Below are 20,183 nucleotides of genomic sequence, written 5' to 3' on the forward strand. Positions count from 1 at the left end.
ATGTCACCTGTATAATAAAAGGGATTTTGCAGATGCGATTAAGTCAAGGATACTGAGTTGGGGAGTTTACCTTGGATTACCTGGCAAGCCCAGTGTAATCTCAATAAGGAGCTAGGAGGGTCAGAGAAGGAAGAGCTGGTTCTGTGGTGAAGAAAGCAGAGGTTGGGGAGGGCGGGGGGTTGAGCATTGGTCCAAGACTCCCACCCACCGGGCAGCTTCTAGAAGCTGGAAAAGACCAGGGGACTGAATCTCCCCTAGAGCTTCCTTGGAGAAATACTGTCCTGCTGACACCTCGATTGTAAGCCCAGGGAAACACTGCAGACTCCTGCCCTCAGAACCGTAAAATAATCTATGTTGCGTTAAGACACTGAATTTATAGTCATTTGTTACAGTAGCAACAGGAAACCAAAACGGCCACTGATAAAGGCGCAACCTACTCTAATTACATTAAAGTGAAGATAGAGGGGCAGCCCCAGTGGCTCAGTGGTTTAGCGCTGCCTTCAGCCCGGGCGTGATCCTGGAGACCCAGGATCGAGTCCCATGTCGGGCTCCCTGCGTGGAGCCTGCTTCTCCCTCTGCCTGCGTCTCTGCCTCTTTCTGTGTGTGTGTGTGTGTGTGTGTGTGTGTCATGAATAAATAAATAAATCTTTAAAATACTAATAAATAAATAAAGTGAAGATAGAGGGATAGCACCGTCACATTGCTGGCCGACTCAGGACAGGGGATGCTCAAGGTCTCTCATCTTCCGCCTTCCAAATGTACAGCTGCTTTAAAAAAGGAGACAAGCTTCTTCCTAGAAACGTGGTATTCATCACCATATATAATGTAAGCCTCTTTCTTTCTCTACAGTGCACTTGTTATCATGCGCTTGTTATCGAATGACATACGTGATAACCACATACACCCGAAAACCACAAGAGTACAGGGTACATTTGCTGGTTATTTCACAATATAGCAGAGATGTTTTCACATCTGTGCCTGGAGAACACCTCATCTTTCCATACTCAGCACTCTGTGTATTTATCCTCAATATAGATACTATTTACATCAATAATACTTCTCTGGTGTATGTAAGTTCTGCTGATAGAAGTCCACTGGGAACCATGATTATTCAAACCTAAATATTCCGACGTAGGATTAAATTCATCCTATTTTTCATTTCATTCAGAAAATATAAGCTATTTCTTTTTCCCCCCAAAATTCGATCTCAGGACATAATGTTCTGTACTTTTGTTTAAAAACTGCATTATTAGATTTGAACATGGCTATATGACATAACAGCCTTTATTTTTTTCCCAACAAATTGAAATGGGCACAAATCTTTATGAACGTATATATTGATTTTAACCTATAACTTTAAAACTCACCTTACCATTCAGTACTCAGCAACTTGGAATTCAAATTCTAAATGATCTCCAAGCTTCTAACTTAATGGTTTAATGCTAAAGCAAACAGAATTTCAGTTCTTTGTGTAATTTTTAGCCTGCAGAACAGCTGACCCCCTAGATTGTATATCAGATCTTATAAGGGACATGAAGCTGTAATTTGGAAAAACAACAGAGCGATCATTTTATGTTCTAGAACAGACCATCTGTGACCACCCTAGGAACTCAGGAGGAAAGGGGACCCATGTAAACATGAAACTCAAGCTAGCTACCTGCTGTGCACAGAGTCCTTTGTCTCCTAGCTCCTGCCAGCACCCATGAAACTACCAGGCTAGGCTCTTAGCTCACAAGTAGGGTAACATCTCCATCTTTCAAGGTAATTAACAAAGAGCTTAGGAATACATTTAATAAAAGATATACAAGACTAGGGATCCCTGGGTGGAGCAGCGGTTTGGCGCCTGCCTTTGGCCCAGGGCGCGATCCTGGAGACCCGGGATCAAGTCCCACGTCAGGCTCCCGGTGCATGGAGCCTGCTTCTCCCTCTGCCTATGTCTCTGCCTCTCTCTCTCTCTCTCTCTGTGACTATCATAAATAAATTTAAAAATTAAAAAAAAAGAGTTCCCTTCTCTTTAAAAAAAAAAAAAAGATATACAAGACTAATAACTAAAAATATATCACTGAGAAACTTTTTTAAAAATTTAAATAAATGAAGAGGTACACCATGTCTGAGGAGTGGGAAAACTCTGTATTGTCTTTTTTTTTTTTTAAAGATCTTATTTATTTATTCATGAGAGACACAGAGAGGGGCAGAGACACAGGCAGAGGGAGAAGCATCTCCCTGCAGGGAGCTTGATGAGGGACTTGATCCCAGGACCCCGGGATCACACCCTGAGCTGAAAGCAGATGCTCAACCACTGAGCCACCCAGGTGCCTCAAAAATCTAAATAAATGGGGATCCCTGGGTGGCGCAGCGGTTTAGCACCTGCCTTTGGCCCAGGGCGCGATTCTGGAGACCCGGGATCGAATCCCACGTCGGGCTCCCAGTGCATGGAGCCTGCTTCTCCCTCTGCCTGTGTCTCTGCCTCTCTCTCTCTCTCTCTCTCTCTCTCTCTGTGTGTGTGTGACTATCATAAATAAATAAAGAAAATTAAAAAAAATCTAAATAAATGAAGATACACTATGTCCGAGGAGCGGGAAGACTCTGTGTTGTGAAGATGGTATTTCTCAGGGCACCTGGGTGGCTCAGTAGGTTAAGTGTCTGCCTTCGGCCTGGTCATGGTCCCAGCTTCCTAGGATGTCCTGGGATGGAGCCAACACAGAGGAATTCCTGCTCAGTGGGGAGTCTGCGTCTCCTTCCTCCCTGTTCTTGCACTCTCTCCATTCTTTCTCTCCCTCTCAAATAAATAAATAAAATCTTAAAAAAAAAAAAAGATGGCATTTCTCCCAAACCCATCTATAGATTCAGTGCAATCCCAATCAAAATCCTAGTAGGCTTCCTGAAGACACTGACCAGCTCAATTTTAAATTTATTTACTTTTTTAAAAGATTTATTTATTTATTTATTCATGAGAGACACACAGAGAGAGAGAGGCAGAGAGAGAAGCAGGCTCCATGCAGGGAGCCAAACACAGGACTCGATCCCGGGTCTCCAGGATCACACCCTGGGCTGAAGGCGGCGCTAAACCGCTGAGCCACCCAGGCTGCCCTCAATTTTAAATTTAGATGGCAAACCAGAAGACCTAGAAGAGCCAAACAATCTAGAGTAAGAAGAAACAGGTTGGGAGACTTACATTACTTGGTTTCAAGACATACTTATAGTCTTAAAATATAGCTAAAGCAATCAAGACAGCGTGGTATAAGCATTAGGACACAGACCAATGGAACAGAAGAGCGTGCACAAACAGTACCACACATATTCGGTCAATTGATTTTGGGAAAAAAAGTGCAAAAGTAAATTGACGGTGTGAAAGATAGTCGTTTTAAACAAATAGCACTAGAACAACCTGTATGTAATCAAAATTGACCCGGGCAGCTGGGTGGCTCAGTGGTTGAGTGCCTTCAGCCCAGGGCCTGATCCCGGGGTCCTGAGATCGAGTCCCACAACAGGCTCCCTACAGGGAGCCTGCTTCTCCCTCTACCTATGTCTGCCTCTCTCTGTCTCTCATGAATAAATAAATAAAATCTTTTTTAAAAATGGACCACAAGGAAATGTGGAGAAACAGATCTGGGGATGGTGACTGTGCCATATCTGTGTATTTTTATCCTAAGACAGCTTCCCGAAGTAGGAAACATCAACCCCAACTTTAACAGGAAGAAACAGGTTCGGAACCCTGACTACATGCCTAGGAATGCAGAAGGCAGTATTTGGGCCCCAGCATCTCTGAACCTCAGGGTTGTCACGTGGTGGTAAAGGAGCCTCTGCAGATAGCAGTGAGAGGACAAAAGGTCCCAAGTCTACCAGGAAGCTGAGTTTCCTTCCTGCCCTTGGCCTGGCTCTCCATTTCCAAGTCCCATTGCAGCCCAGGCAACAAGGCAGAAAGAGCTGAGGGAGACCTCCTGTGGTAGTACATTTCGTTCCCATGATGCTGGTGTGGGGGAAAGGTACGAGTTGTGAGACCATGGAACTGTGACAGTCTGTTGTCTCTCATATGGAATTAGAATCAGAGCTCAAGCTGTCTTTAAGTTCTGGATGTGGCTCAGAGTCAGAGGAAGTTGCCCACTGTTGCTGGGGGTGGGTCTGCTGGGAGAGGGGCACGTCCAGGGCACCCATCACCACCCACCCAGAGCATTCCGCGGGGGGCACAGCAACTCTGCAGAGGGACATGAAGGGGTCAGGCTGCGGGTACTCCGAAGGTGTTGGGAAGGGCCAAGGAGAGGTGTTCCTCTCACTTAGATCCTGGGATCCCGTGGAGAGGCCTCTCCAAAAGCACAGTGCTGGGGTCCGCTCCCTGCCCCTGGCTGGCCTTGTGAGCATCCAAGGTAAGTCCTGCAAACTTCCCAGCATCTGTAGACACTGTCACCAGCTCTTCCTTAGGCACCTCTACTCAAGCCCCTTAACAATTGCCTGCACAATTTATGCTTCCCATTCCTCATGCCAACATGCACCTCATTTTCAAAGAATTCCCAGCCTTCCAGAAAACTCTGGATTTCTTGCTCACTCCAAGGACTCATGAACTGGCCTAAAGGCTTTTCCTGTCCCCAAGTCTCTTTCCTCCTTTGCTTTCTAAGGATTCCTAGGAACTTGGTCTGCAGTGTCACCTTCTCCATTTCTATCCCTGCAGTTCCCCCTCCAGCCCTCTGCTCTGTAGCTGCAGGGCCTATTCCAGGGCTGGCAGAGGGCTGCCATTTATTCTGTGCTCCTGGTGTTCAGGAAAGTAAGGTGGTCCCAGGGTGCAGGCATGTGTTGCTCATCTCTGCTCTATGCAGTTCCCCCATACCCATCCATTTTCTCAGATAATGCCATCTTACCCGTTTGAAACATTTGCATATGCAGTTAAAGCATAAAAGCACAGGTGGCCCAGACACACCCTGCCTTCAGGGTGCTGGCTATCCCTGGGGAGAGGACAGGCCCCACAGGTCAGCAAATTTGTCCTTTAAAGGGCTAGGGAGGGGCAGCCCAGCGGTGTAGCGCCGCCTTCAGCCAGGAGTGTGATCCTGGAGACAGGGGATCAAGTCCCTGCATGGAGCCTGCTTCTCCCTCTTCCTGTGTCTCTGCCTCTCTCTTTCCGTGTCTGTCATGAATAAATAAATAAAATCTTAAAAATAAATAAATAAATAAATAAATAAATAAATAAAATAAAATCTTTTAAAAAATAAAGGGCTAGGAAGCAAATATTTTAGGTTTCTCAGGACTATCCAACTTCTGCCAAAGTAGCATGAAAACAGCCACAGACAATATGTAAATGAATAAGCACGGCTGAGTTCCAATAAACTTTACTTATGGATGCAGAGATTTGAATTTCATAGAATTTTTACATTATAAAACATCATTCTTCTTTTGATTTTTGTCTAAACCACTGACAAATGTAAGAGCTATTCTTAGCTCACAGGTCACACAGAAACAGGTGGTGGGCTGGGTTTGGCCTATGACCTGTGCTTTGCTGGCCCATCCTGTACCTGAATCATTTCATTTCTAGGGAAGAAAGAGAAAAAGAAAAGGGGAGAAGCAAATAGGACGATATTAACATTTGCTAAATCCTAGAAGTGAGTGCAGGGCTGTCTGCAATTTTGTTTCCTATGCTTTTTATATATACTTTCAAATATTTTAAAATTTTTTAAAAATGCAAGAACAGGAAAAAACCTGGAAGTAACCCCCAATTGCTCCCAGAACTTTATCACTGGGTGCTGGGATTAAAGGTGATTTTTTATTTTCTTCTCTTCTAATATGGTTATTTATTGCTTTTGTAAACCTGGGTGTTGGGGGAGGAGGAGAAACACTGATGCAAACATTCTTTTTTTTTTTTTTTAAAGGAGGAGACCTTTTTTTAAAAAGGTCTTCCCTGGAGACCACTAGTAACCCAGAAACTTCTTCCCTAATGTCTCTGGGAGGGGCTTCCCGGGCCCCCAGCCCCAGCACTGTCTGTGGGGGTGGGGCAGGGGGCCATAGCCTGGGTTCTCTGAAGCTTAGAGTGCCATCCTAGGACAACTCAGAGGCTGCTGCTGCTGCTGCTGCTGTTGCTGCTGGAGGGCACTTGGATCAGGTTCCTAGACACTAGTGATTTGTGACTGCAGAGACAGTTCATGGGAAACCCAAGCTTCTCTTGGACCTCTGCTCCCACCCAACTTTTCCAACTGTGTGGATCTGCAACCACTCCACCACCCAACTCCCACCCAGCCCCCCACCCCATGCCTACCACCATCTGAAGCATCAAGAGCCAGAGTAGGCTTGTCAGCCATGCCCACAGCTCTGCTGGTTCCCAACCCACTCCAAGTGCTCCCACTTGCCTAGGTCTTTCCAAAGGCCTTATCCCACCACCTTCTTGCTGGGTTTCTCTCTCCTGAGTGCCAGGTTCCCATCAATTTGGAATTTCTGGAACCAGTTAGATTTTCATGAATAAAAACAATGCGGTAGCATAATATGGAAACAGGTAACAGTAGGACTTCTGACTTCTTGTCTTGCCAAATACCACCATCCTGCCTTTCATAAAAGGAATGTTCTAACCCCCAAGAGAGTCCAAAAACCATCATTTCAGAATAAAGAAATGTAACGAAGATGGATTACATTGAAATGGATACCATGGGCAACTCACTACACCGGTCTTACTTTTCTTATTTTGCTGTCGGTAGAGGAGCAAATGTAGCAGTCTGTCCAGCACTGGTCTTCAGATGGGGATGGCATCCCCTGTACCACTTCCTCCAACTTTGTCAGCTTCCCTCAACCTGCCCTCTGCTTCCCTGGACTCCATACCTGTTGGCCTCCTCTAGATTCTCCAGGAAGCATGTGTGGCATCCTTGCTAGGCCTCCAAATTCTGTATCACATCTGAGTCCTTTGGGAAACCTCCTCTCCCACTCCCCCAAACTGGTTTCGTTCTCCTCCCCCTCTCCCAGCTCGGACCCATTGCCTCCTGCTTCTGGATGGCCAACACAGTCACCTCTGTTCACTGATACCCACTCTTCCCCCACTCTCTCCCTATACCATACCAACCTAGCTTGCTGGCTGCTAAGAATCATATTCCCAAATCACAGCTCTCGTAAGCAAAGTGAAGGTTAAACATCCTGCACTCTGACACTCAGTAGCTGGGTAATGCTGAGCAAGTACTTAACCAATTACAGACTCAGTTTTCCCATCTGCAAAATGAAGCAGATCAGAGTAACTGAGAGAATGAGGATTTTAAAAAATGATGCATTTAAAAGACTTAGTAGAGCCCCTGACACAGTGGAAGTTGTTGTTAGAATTACCATCATTTACAAAATCTTTCCTTTGACTCTCTGTGGCTTGCTAGTGCGAGTGCCAACCTCTTGGCTCACCATTCAAGGTCCTTACCAACTTTCTAGTCACATCATCTGCTAATCTGATTCCAGGAGACCTTCCTCCAGGATCAGCTCCCTGAGAGTAGGGACTTTCTCCACGGCAGCCCCTGGCACAAGGTTTGCAAACAGTAGGAGGCTCACTAAAGCTCTGCTACTCCGAACAAGTACAAGTGACACTTGTAGCAGCCTCGGGGGGGAAGGGATGCCAAAGATCCATATGGATGGTTCCAATCCCCATTGGCATCACATTTTATTTCTAGATCAGCACTAAGAGAGGTGCAATTGACCCCTCAGACTTTGAATGAACAGGTAATGACAGTTCACCCAGCCTATAATAATACGCTATGCTGTGTCACACCTATTTGCTAGAAGTGCTTCTAAGCCCAGAGACATTGACTTGCCTGAGATCACAGAGCATTTATGATGCAGTCAGGGGGCAGCCCCAGTGGCTTAGCGGTTTAGCGCCGCCTTCCACTCAGGGTGGGATCCTGGAGACCCGGGATAGAAACCCATGTCAGGCTCCCTGCATGGAGCCTGCATCTCCCTCTGCCTGTCTCTGTCTCTGTCTCTCTCTCTCAAATAAATAAATAAATAATCTTAAAAAAATATATATGATGCAGTCAGGACTCCTGCCCTGGCCATATTCCTAAGCCAGATTCAGTCCCCAGAATGGAAGTATAAATGGATAGGAACCCATTTTTTTTCTTAAGACTATCTCTAACCAACCTCTACAAACCCCTCCACTTCAAGAGGGACAGCAAGAAGGAGCATCGTCCCTGGCTGCCCGGCTCCTCTGGTCCGTCTCTTTCTTCTCCCCTCTGCTCCCTCATCCATCAGGAGCTTAGGGGAAGGGACAGAGCTTCACAGCCCCAGATTTTCCTCCTCATCCTCCCTGCCTTTTTTATTTCACAGCCATGTCAACTCATCACCGCTCAGGTCCAAGAAAAAAGAAAAAACATGCCCCAGATGTTGAAAGTGCTCTCTTGTCTGTCAGGGAGAAGAGAGGAGGGAAATAAAAGCTAACAAGACTTCTAAAAAATGGGGCAGCCTGGGGGGGCTCAGGGGTTTAGCGCCGCCTTCAGCCCAGGGCGTGATCCTGGAGACCGGGGATCAAGTCCCACGTCGGGCTCCCTGCATGGAGCCTGCTTCTCCCTCTGCCTGTGTCTCTGCCTCTCTCTCTCTCTCTCTCTCTCACCACCCCCCCCGCCCGCTTTGTGTCTCTCATGAATAAATAAAATCTTAAAATAAATAAAATAAAAGCAAAATCTCCAAACCATCTCTCAGTTACCCAGCAGCTGTCAAAGTCAACATAGGAACCGGGTAAAGTGGGGAAAGCCCATCCCAAAACAAACCCAGGCAGCTGCGGAATCTGGGATTCACAGACCAAGAACGGCTGCCTTTGCAAAGGCATGATGGGCATCCTCAGGCAGCTCATCTTCTCCACTAACGTACAGGTGGGTCTGTCTAGATGGCAGAACCAAGTCAGTCTTTTATGAGTACACAGGCTACTGGGCTTTTTTTTTTCTTTCTCATTATCATTATTTGGAGGGCTATGAGATTCCCCTTGCTTCCTTATTTATTCAGTCAGAGGAAATCACAGCACAGAGAGCCGCTTCCAAACTCAGGCCACGTGGGCCAATTTCAGATGGATAATTAAATATTGAACAAATGCTGAAATGCCTTTGCTGGATCAGGATGGCTAAAAATAACCCTGCCACTCCATGCGATAACCACCCTGCCACTTGGCATGGCATCTCGCCCGCTCATTCTCAAATCCCGCCTCCCAGCAACTGTCAAACACAAACTTGCCAGAACGGTGGGGGTTACAGGGTGCTGGGGGATGCTGGGGGGCTGGGCACTCACTGCCCAAATTCCCACTCAACAGAAAACAAAACTTCAGCTCCCCGCAGGCAAGCTCCAAATGTTCCTGAGCAGGAAATACTCTCCCTTTCCTGACATTTAAAACAAGTGGCCTCAAGAGGAAGGTGCAAGGGAAGTAACACAGCCATTGCTCTTAAGAACAGTAAAAAAAAAAAAAAAAAAAAAGAACAGTCAAAAGGCTTCATGTTATCTCTAAGCAAAACACATATGGGATGTGAGCGCATTAGTGTCAAGTTACACAAGAGCCCACCCCCTGTTCCCTCCCCCCCAGAAGACCCAGCTTGAAGACCCTGGCTGCCTCAGTTTCCCTATCTGCACTACCCTTAAGAAAAGCAACGAACAAGACCCACTTGGAAATACAACACAGGAGTCCGGATTCTGGACCTGGCTCACTCATTAACTTCTCTACATAACCCTGAGCAAATGGCCTTGGCTCTGCGGGCCTCGGTTTCCCCAGCTGTCAAGGAGAATAGCTAGCCCCTGGTGCTGGTGGTACAAGAGGCCCTCTGGCCTGGCCCGGCAGCAATCGCTGCTGAGCAACAGGCTCCGGCCCTCCCATGCCACCAGGTTCCGGTGAGCACAGGCTGCAGCAGGGCAGAGACAGAGCTTCGGGCCTGACCTGCTGTGCTCAAGAGGGCATTCTTGTGTCTCCACATCTCACCAGCCACAGGAAAGAGGAGACGCTGGGCTCCTGGGCACCATTCTAGTGTAAGGGGCCCAGGTTCAAACCTTGTCTCTCATGGCCCATTACCTCACAACTGCAAGCTCAGTTTCCTAACTGGGCAAAGGGAAGTGACAGTAAGGACCCCTACCTCCTAGGAGGGTTAAGGGGTCAAAATAAGATATGACATGCTCAGGCAAAGCTCTTGGTGCAGGCCTGGCACACATTCGGGCACTATCTTCCTCGCTATGAGAGGTAATCTGGATGAGCCAGGAACACAAAGGCTAAGAGGCTGACATTCCAGCAGGTTACCTAGGACTTCTGGCCTCAAGCTGTCTGCCCATCTTCAGACACCTCATACCAGGGCCCTGAACCCTTAGCACAAAGAGACTTGGTGAAGAGGCAGTGCCCTGTGACCTTCCCAGGGAAAGCACATGGTTGGCAGAACACAAATGAGAGCAGGATACAGGACTGGGGTTGGGGGGTGAGACCAGACCTAAAGGACCATCTGAGTGGTCCCAGGCAAGCAGAAGAGCCAACTAGGAAGACTGAGCCCCTCCCTCATAGATGCCAACTATGCCAGAGTCATTCCTCTGCCCCCTTCCCAAGTTATGGCTAGAATTTGGGGAGATGATGGCCAAGAACGTTTGGTGGAGTCATTGACTATGCAAAAGAAGGAGGAGGCCTTATTGAAGCCAAGGCCTGACCTCAGAAAGATCTGCCTGCCAACAAAATAGCAACATGGTACATTTATAAGCTCAGGATCTGGAGTTTTGCAGAACTGGGCTCCACCTTTCTGAACTGTGTAAAGCTGGATGAGGCTCCCACTCTTTGGACTGCAGGTTCCTCCTCCATAAAATGAGGATAATGCCAGTATCCATCTCACAAGGTTGTTATGAGCATTAAATGAGATGAGGCAAGTACAAAATTAAGCTCCCTGCTGGGCACTGAGAAAGCACTCAACAAACAAAAGCCATTTTAACTTCATTACATGCCATGTAAGGGAGTGAGCCTCCAGCTCCTGGAGTATGTAAGGGCAGAAGCTGGGATCAAGCCCCAAAAGAGGGATTGTGACTCAGGAGGAACAGAGGAAGAGATGAGGCAGAAAAGGATAAATGTACAATTTTACATTTGTATCCAAGTTGGGGGCAGAGAGTTGGGCCTTGGGCCCTTGGGGGTACATTTGAAGATAAGGGGTGAAAGGACAAAAGACACAACCAGCTGTCATCCGCAGAGGCATCTCAGTGAAGCCAGGATCTATATGGAATGGTCCAGCCCCTGCCCCGCCCTACGGTGGCACACAGGCCCTTCTCCAGCCATCACTCCCAACTGGGAAGCAGCTGTGTCAAACCAGCGCCCTCCCCAACCCTGTCACCATCTTCCTGGAAGCCAGCAGCCATGGGTCCCACACCTAGTTCAATGAAAGTACTTCTGTGCCTCAGTGTCCCCATCTGGACCCCAGGGGTTAGATCACTCAGCTGCCATGGTCTAGGCACAGAAGGGGGCCATGACCTCAGGAGGTCAGCCCCAGGATTCCTGGGCACCTCTGTGAGGCCCTCTTGCTGTGTTCCTCCAAGTGTGCTGGGGTGTTCCTGGGAAACCCCTCCAGAGGCCCCTCGGACAGACCCCAGCACACCCTGAAAGGAACGGGGCGCAGGGAGAGGGGAGACATGCAGCAGCCAACATACAGGGCCATGCAGTGAGACTACTCATGGATGTGGAGCAGGGATTAGCCATCTCAGGAGAAAGTACCCACCAAGTCTAGGGTTAGCCCCCAGACAAACTCGGATGAAGACATGAAGAAAAGTATGCATGTGAACATTCCAGGTCTCCCAACACATCAGGCAGCAGGGCAGGATTAGCCCAGCTTGGCAAAGAGGGAGACCGAGGCCCTGGGAGGTGCCCGGAGTCACACAACCAGCTTGTTGCTGAGCTGGGGGTAGAGCCTGTCTTCTACTAACCACTGCTCTGATCTCCAAAAGGGCTCCGTGCCCCAGTGAACCTCAACAAACTGGCCTCCTCAGCCATCTGGGGGCTTGCTGAGGGCTGGGAGCACACACCATCCATCCCCGGGCACCCAGGCTGGAGTCCAGCACATAGCAGGTGATCCAGACATGTTTGCTAGTTGGTAGATGGGCCAGACTTTTTCTGGAGTGAGGGGAAAACTTGCATATCTCCCCCCAGCAGCCCTGGGGGGACAAATAGGTCACAAACACAGACAAAACTTTTCTTGACCTGGGATGGAAGGGGTAGGCAGGAAGGCACCCTGGCTGGTGACACTCTACTGGCAACAGGACCCCCTCATATCCATGTGCCATACCTAACCATCCCGTGGACTTAGAGCCACAAAGCCCAATGTGAAATGGCCAGATGACCCTTGCCATCTAGAGTTTCCTGTCTCTACCCTGCCTCTGGTCACCATCACCTGCAGGTCTCACTCTGCCCAGTCCTCAGATTGGAAGATCAGGGCCTAGAGAAGGAAGAGCTCTACTGAGTGCCCTACTTTGCTCAAAGCTGGGCGGGGGGGGGACATGCTGTGGTCACTGTCAGTCACTTGTAGGCTCACCAAGGACAAAGTCCTGCTCTCAAGTCCAGAGTGAGACCCCCCTCCTCGCCACTACCACTCTAGGTGGCAGTGGCGACAGTGGGCAGGGGGCTTGCTCAGAGGTGGCAGCCTGGCTACCACCATCCTTCCCAAGACCAGGCCAGGTGTGAACCTGCCCGCAGCCAACTCTTCCCTGCACCTTTCTGTTCCTTAACATACACACCCCCCGGGAGCTCTCAGTCACTATCCTTCCTTGCTAGTGGCAGAGGCCAGAACAGGTGTGGAGTGATGGGTATGGGTGATTGGGGCTGGGGTACTGGATATCACCCCATCTTCTGGGGTCTGATGTCACCACTGTGGGGACAAGCCCTCATGAAGATGGTGAGACTGTGCAGCCTGAGGTCAGAAAGGACTGGCTCAAGGGCCACAGGGCAGCTCCCCCCACATGAGTTACCATGGGTTGGGGTGCTGGCCTCAGGAGGAGGAGTGGCCCTGGGGGCAGAGGCAGGGACCTGGGGTTCCATGGAAGGGAAGGTCCATGGCTGCTCTAGGTGGGCAAGGAGCCCCGAGCCTCCACCCCTCACCCATCCATGCCTCCCCATGGCTCCAGGCCCTTTCTCCAGCCCAAACTACTGCTCCCCACTATCGCCCTCCCAAACCCTCCTCTTCCTCCACCCCAGGATCAACTCTGTCCACAGCACCCAAGAAATTTTCATTCTCCCTGTCTTCCCATGAGCTGTTCCTCTCTCTAGAATAAGAACACCAACAGCTCACACTCAACTGTGACCCAAGTGGCTTCTAGCTTCCCGTGTACTTGCTCTCATTCTCAAAGGACCCTGCTGTCACCTACACCTGCTTACCAGACTAGGCCAAAGAGAGGTAACTGGCCAAAGGATAGTTTAGTGCAGAGCTGGGGCTTTAACACACATTTGACTCAATCACTCCCTGAGCTGAGGGAAATCGTACCCACCTTGTGACGCCTTGTCCAAATGTCACTTCCTCTGTGAAGCCCTCCCTAATTTCCCCAGATGTAATTTCTGTTCAGTCTCCGCCCCCCCCCACCCCGCCCTGCAGGCTTTGAACTCCTTCAAGGCCAGGACATGGAGCAGGGCGCCTGCAGAATGGCATCAAGGTGCAAAGGAGGTCATGCTGGGCAACTGCAAGGACAGGGGAGGGGTGGAAGCCTCGGGGTGCCCTGAGCATTACTGGGCATCTGTACAACACCCATTTCTCACAGCAGGAACACATGTCCTCATGAGTCCTATGAGTCCTGCTAGCCCCCTCGACAGCTCAAGAAACTGAAGCTCAGAAAAGAGAAGTGGCTTGCCCAAAGTCTCAGTGCTTGAACCCAGATCCCTGGCCTTTCAGGCCAAACCTGGATGGGGGGGCAGAGTGTGGGGGAATAGCCAGAGGCCACTTCAAGGAAGGTGGCAAGGGGAGGCGGGGCACAGGCCTCAAGAGACCCTTGAGGGCTGAGCTCTCAGCACACACCTGTGCACACTTTCCAGTCTCAGCTTGAACCGTCCACACATGGGGAACTTACCACTTCAGGAACTCAGTACTTCCTGAGGAAGCTTTGTACATTGTTATTCAGCTCTGATTGTGGGAAAAAGCAAATGAATGTGTACTGCCTGATTGCTCCTCAAGCTGATAATAAAACTAAGGTTCACGGGCATCGCCAAAAGGCCCACACCACACAACCAGCAAGCACCTGGGCAAGGTGGGGATCCGACCCCAGGTCTGCCTGATTCCGAGCCCAGATCTGCTCCAAGCCCTGCCTGATGGACCTCAGCACTAGGACCAGCCTTCCCCTTTTCCCAAAATAATCAACTCAGCCCAGATCCCGCTGAGCCCTACCAACCGCCCTCCTCCCTCTCATCCACCACCCATGAGCACTTCAGGGGTCCTGAGCCTTTGACAGGGACCCTGGCCCCCAGGACCCCTTCTTCTGGGCTCCTCCTCCCAGGGCACCCCCTCCCTAAACTCCATTCCACCCAACCTCGGAAGGAAGTCCTGGCCCCCACCGGGCCACCGGGCCACCGGGCCCAGAGGGCAGCGTCTTGGATCACATGGGCTTCCAACTGAGGATCCTGTTACTGGAAAAAAGAAAACCCTACTCCCATTTCCCCTCTTCCCTGTCGCGCCTCCCGGCTTGAAAGACAGAAACTTTTCAAAGGAGGTGGCCCACCCGCTCCCTCTCTTGAAGGGGTCCCAGGCAGGTCTAAGAGCCCCAGCTCCTCTGGAGCCAAGGACTCCTGCCTGGGACCGGACACTCTGAAGTCCAGCCACCTGTCCCTCCACCCAAGAGGCTGGGAAGTCTGTGAAGCCCCTGGGGAGAGAAGGTGTGTGGGGGCTCTGAGATGGACCCCCCCATACACACCCACCCTAAGCTGAGAGGTTAAGGCCCTGAAGGCCACGTGAGGAAAAGCCAAGATCCACTCAGGCTTGCTTCCTTGTCAGGCTGCTGAGTAAACTGAGGTACAGGGGAGCAGAAGGTGGCATCTGCGGAAGGAAGAAAGAGAACCTCGAACTGCAAGTCCCCCTTTCCCTGCCCGAGGCACAAGGGGAGCCTGGGGTTCAAATTCCCCGGGACAGGAGGGGGCAGAGGAGGGGCAAGCTGCGGGGCGGGGAGCGAGCCGGGGAGCAAGCCCACGGGGTGCAGGGGTGCACGAGCCGGAGCGGGAGCGGGAGCGGGCGCGGGAGCGGGGACAGCGGCGTCGGGAGGAGCCCGGGGTCGGGGCCGGGGGTCAGGATGGTGCCTACCCCTGGCGGGCCGCGTCCGGCTGCGGGAGCGGCTCCTCTGTCGCTGCAGCCGGGGCCGCCGCAGCAGCCGGTAGTAGTAGGAGGGCCTCCCGGTGCTCTTCCTGGCGCTGCCGCCCGCGGACATGCTGCCGCCCGCCGGGCCCCGGGCCGGGCCTGGGCGCTCACACGGGCCCCATCGGCCGCTCCCGCGCCCCGCAAAGTCGCCCTAACTCCTCCCCCCCCCCCCCCGCCCTCCGCGAGCCGCCGCCGCCGCGGGGCCGGGACCCGGAGGCCGGGCTGGACCCGCCCGGAGCGCCGGCGCGGGGGAAATCCCGGCCTGGAGTCGCGGGCCGAAGCGGCCCGGAGAGCCCCGGGGCCCTGGCCGGTCCCGAAGACGGCCGCGTCCGCCTGACCGCGGGGCGCACGGGCGCTCCGGCGCGGCGGGTGTAGACGGCGCACAGCGGCCCCGAGCTCCCGGGCCTCCGACGGGCGCGCCAAGGGCCGGCCGGGGACGCGGCTGCGGAGCCGCCCCCTCCGCAGGGTCCGGGAGGCCGACGCGCCGGGCGCCCCCTGCCCTCAGCCGAGCGGGCGAAACACGGGTCCGCAAACACACGGCCTGGCCGTCCCGGCCCATCCCCCCGCGGAGTTGGAAAGGCCCCGAGGGCAGCCGGGGTGGCCCGGAGGTTTGGCGCCGCCCTCAGCGCGGGGCGTGATCCCGGAGACCTGGATCGAGCCCCGCGTGGCCGTCGGGCTCCCTGCGTGGAGCCTGCTTCTCCCTCGGCCTGTGTCTCTGCCCGTGTGTGTGTGTGTGTGTGTGTGTGTGTGTGTGTGCGCGTGTGTGCGCGTGTGTCTCATGAATGAATAAACGAAATCATAAATAAATGAATAAATACATAAATGACTAAATACCGTCCCGTTTGATACACGCCTTATTTGTGTGTCATCACAAGTGTGGCCTGTGGCTCTAGCGCCCACAAAGCAGAAGGGAGCCACACCCACACCTCCCACAGGCTTTGCCAGACCCCAAGGTTTGGGCCCACGAACAAGACCGCCCCCACATACACCACCACGCGGTGGGTCCCCTCCTGCTGGGCAGTCACAGCACGTCCTGGGCGCCTCCAAAAGCTTTCCGACCCTCCTGAGGAGATGGAAACAGAGGCCGAGAGAAGAGAGGTGGCGGTGGTCAGTGGCTGACTCCCTCTATTGCCTCCTGCTGCAAAAGTCACTCACTCCCCAGGTAAGAACTTTCCATGGCTCCCCATGTCCAGGCAACGTTCCTTGGCACTTGAGGCTCTGACGGTTCCGCCCCAACCGTTCTCCAGCCTCACTGCTTCCCCTCCTTGTCCCTCCTCTTTGCCCTACTCCCAGAAGGGTCTGCCCTGCCAAAGGCCATCCTTCTAGGGCCCAAATCCTCTAGCCTTCCCTGACCATCCTGGCCCTTGGTGGTCTCTCTCCCTCTCCTCCTGTGTGACCTGGAACAGCATTTATCTTGTAAACGATTCAAACAATTGAGCTTCATTCTCTCAAGTACAGAAGGGGAAACTGAGGCCCTGACAAGGAATGCTGATTGGCCTCAGTCACACAGAAATGGCAGAGGCAAGTGGTCTCAGCCCGCAGCTCCCAACACAGGCGGGGCCTTGCAGGTGTGCTTGAGGGAGAGTCCGCTGTGGCTGCCCAGATGATCTGGAAGTTCTCTAGAACAGCTGGGAAGGTGGGGCCCTGGGGGGGGGGGCGGAGCAGTCTCGGCAGAACTCCAGCCCGGGTTTTGCACTTCACAAAGAGGCCCCCTCCCTGGCTCCCTGGCTAGGGGGAGGGCCCCCAGGTCTGGGGGATGCCTGGATCCCAGCTGGAAGCCAGGCGCCTTCCCCAGGCCAGTGGGGAGGGGCAAGAGGAGGATTGCGCCTCCAAACCAGACCTGGGTAGTCGGAAGAAGCCCACTGGCCCCTCTCCCCACGGTGAGTTTCTGGGGCAGATGGAAAACCACAAGGCCTGCAAGGACTCTGTTAGCCTCCTTTGGGTGAAGCTGTTGCTCTAGCACATTCCCAATAGCAAACACTGCCCAGGAGCACCCTCCTCCCCCACCCCCCCCACCCCCGCAAGTACAAAGGGGGATGGGGGGGAGGGGAAGGGGGGGGAGGAGGATTGGAGGGGTGGAGGAGGAAGCTGGTACCCAGTCCCTCAGTCCTAGGCCAGCTGTGGGCCTTCTCAGCAGGTAGCCTGCCTGGCCCAGCCTCCTCTCTCAGGTGGGCCCCTGCTGCCTAGCCCTTCAGTGTTGGTGGGTAGAAGTCTCCCTGGAAGTCCAGCAGGGTGGACTGTTGTCCCCAGGGTGGGGGCAACAGTCCTGTCACCAGAGCCTGGAGTTCATCAGGCCCAGTTTCCTCCCCAAAGCAGGAGTGCCCGGATAAGCTAGCTTCTGGCCTTCCCTTGAGGGGATGAGACATTCCCTGCCAACAAGGTGTCAGTGGCTGAGACAAGTGGTCTGGACCTGGCACTCCCAACTAGCAGATTTTGGTTGTATGTATGTAAAGGGAGGAGAGAAGTAACCAGGAGCTCAGAACCTCATCCTAAATACAGCTGGGCTCCAAAGGTCTGGAATAGTCTATCTGTTTATGCTTGGGCTTCTCAAGTTCTTTCAAGTGCCTCGGTTTCCCTACAAGGAGAAGCCATGGACCCCAACCTACCGACTTTGTGGAGGGAGGGTCAGTTATTGAAGACGAAGAAGCATCTGCATTCCCACCCTTGGGATGGGGTGGACATTGCCAACCGGTCCCGATACCCAAGCTGACCATTTCCACAAGCCTCAGGAGGGTCCGGAGGAGGAACCAGCTGGGGTATAGCACGTAGGGGGTGCAGGGCAGGAGCTAGAAGACAGGGGGCCTGAGCTCCCTGCTCCTTCTCCTGTCCCAGGACCCCCAGGGCCGCAGGCAGACAAAGGCTGCTCCGTGCACACCCTGGCAGAGCATCTGGAATCAATCCCGCTGTGGAGCAAGCCACTCACCCCCTCTTCACTGCCCCTGCGGCTCCCTCCCTTTAAACAGGAGCAGCCTTCTTTCTGGAGGCCACCTAGCTTAGAGGTGGGCCCTTGAAAACACCCTCCCCACCACCATTTCCTGTGATGTCCCTCAAAAGGGGAAGCCCTCTGCCATTACTCTGATCTGTGAGCTGTGAGCTGTGAGCTGTGGCCCCGCATGGCTGGCAGTCTGTCCGGTGGTCTGTTCTTCCACTTCTCTCTTGACTGCAGAGGGACTCCTGAATAGCTCTCACCTCCCCAACCTGCAGCTTTCCACATCCCTGAGTCTCCAGATCACCCAGGCCATTAAATATATATATTTTTTTATTTATGATAGTCACACAGAGAGAGAGAGAGAGAGAGGCAGAGACACAGAGGGAGAAGCAGGCTCCATGCACCGGGAGCCTGACGTGGGACTCGATCCCAGGTCTCCAGGATCACGCCCTGGGCCAAAGGCAGGCGCTAAACCGCTGCGCCACCCAGGGATCCCCCACCCAGGCCATTAAACACGTATATTTCTGAGTTCCCCCAAGACACTTGATCCCATTGTTCCAGATGGGGCCTGGGAATCTGCATGGTTAGTAAGTGCAGGTAGGGGACAGGATGGCTAAATCACATCTGACCCCCCACCACTTTCACCTGCCCTTAAAAGCCTCCAAAAGTGAACTCAGAAAGTTCTGGGGGGGGGGGACTCTATCTTAAAGCAGCCACATCCCTTGCAACCCTGCTGAGGCCAGTCCCTTATCTATCTGCTCCCCAGAGGCTCCCTGCTCATTCCCACCTTGTTGCCCTGTTGGTGAGGTGGCTGTCATGAAGCTCTTCCTTCTGCATCTGGCGAACTCCTCCTTATCCCTCAGGACCCAGCACAACCATCACCCCATTAAAGCAATCTGAGCCCCACTGAGAGACCCTCCCTACCCCCAGCACACCCCAGGAGTTGAGTTGTATCATGAGGACACAGGAGAAGACCAAGGAGAAATAGACCCAAAGAATCTATCCCTAGGCAGAGAACCATCTGCATGTAGGTGTCAGAAGAATTACGCCCTGCTGGGAAGAGAGGGTGGGAGGCCTTAGAGCTGGACAGTAAATCCAGGTAAAGCACAGGCCGGGCTGCAGGGGATAGGTCAGGAGGGGCACCAGTGCAGGGTTAGGGGGCCAGCCTGGTACAGTCTCCCAGCCTCCTGGGGTGTTAGGTTTAAAGTCAGTGAGGGAGAAACCAAAATGCATATTGTCACAATTACCCCTGAGAAGTCTTAAATTGCCCATCAAGGACAATTTTTCCTCCAGCGTTAGGACAGAGGTGAGCACAAGGCAGAATGGCATGGCCTTTACTGTGGGGTCGTTTTGTGCAAGAGGAAAACAAGAGCAAGAAGAAGCATTCATCTAGCATTAGATTCCATCCAGGGAGGACAGATAGATGCTCACACCCGGAGGGCATCGCAGAAGTCCAAGACTTTCCACAGAGGTGGGCTATAAGATTGGCTTGGAAAGATTTGTCTGATGAAGTTTGGATTTATTAATGATACGCTGGGTGACCCACTGGGTGACCAGCATTTACTGTGTGCTAGACCCAATCTTCAGCTCGCGATGCACAGTATCCTATTAAATTTCACAATAATCTTAAGAGGCCAATAGTTACCACCTTCATTTTATAGAAAATAGTGGTGGCACAGAGAGGGTAAGTAAGTTCCCTGTTATGCAGCTTGCACTAGGAATCAGGATTTGAACCCAGGCAAGCTGGAAAAAGCAAAGTTCTTAAGCTTGAGCAGGACTTAATGCAGAGATGGAGGAGGGGCAACAGCCTGGAACTTTCCAGAAAAGCCAGCTTTGACAAGGAACAGGAGAAGGTGAGGGGGGTTAGGAGTCCTGACCGGGGAAACACTGGAACCCATGCCAGCCCCACACAATGGGTGTCTGGAGGGCTCAGACCTGTCAGATTTCCTGTCGGGACCAGAGTAGGCAGCTGTGACCAGGGGAAGTCCCCAGCC

General features: G+C 52.3%; 1 protein-coding gene across 7 annotated transcripts in view; it reads right to left on the bottom strand.

Annotated features, from left to right (window-relative positions):
• Window positions 1-20,183, bottom strand: part of DAB2IP (DAB2 interacting protein) — a 192,609-nt gene that overhangs the window by 110,935 nt on the left and 61,491 nt on the right. For 3 of the 7 annotated variants that reach the window (XM_055315991.1, XM_055316011.1, XM_055315973.1), the window contains exon 1: window positions 15,207-15,388. The exons of 3 other annotated variants lie outside the window; for them this stretch is intronic. In XM_055315991.1, the coding sequence (XP_055171966.1) occupies window positions 15,207-15,330 (124 nt within the window). In that variant the 5' untranslated portion in view covers window positions 15,331-15,388. Of the gene's footprint in view, window positions 1-15,206; window positions 15,390-20,183 lie in introns of those variants that run through there. One more of the 7 variants, XM_055316029.1, reaches the window with a different exon arrangement.

This window comes from Nyctereutes procyonoides, unplaced genomic scaffold, assembly GCF_905146905.1.
Source record: "Nyctereutes procyonoides isolate TBG_1078 unplaced genomic scaffold, NYPRO_anot_genome, whole genome shotgun sequence".
Lineage (NCBI taxonomy): Eukaryota > Metazoa > Chordata > Mammalia > Carnivora > Canidae > Nyctereutes > Nyctereutes procyonoides.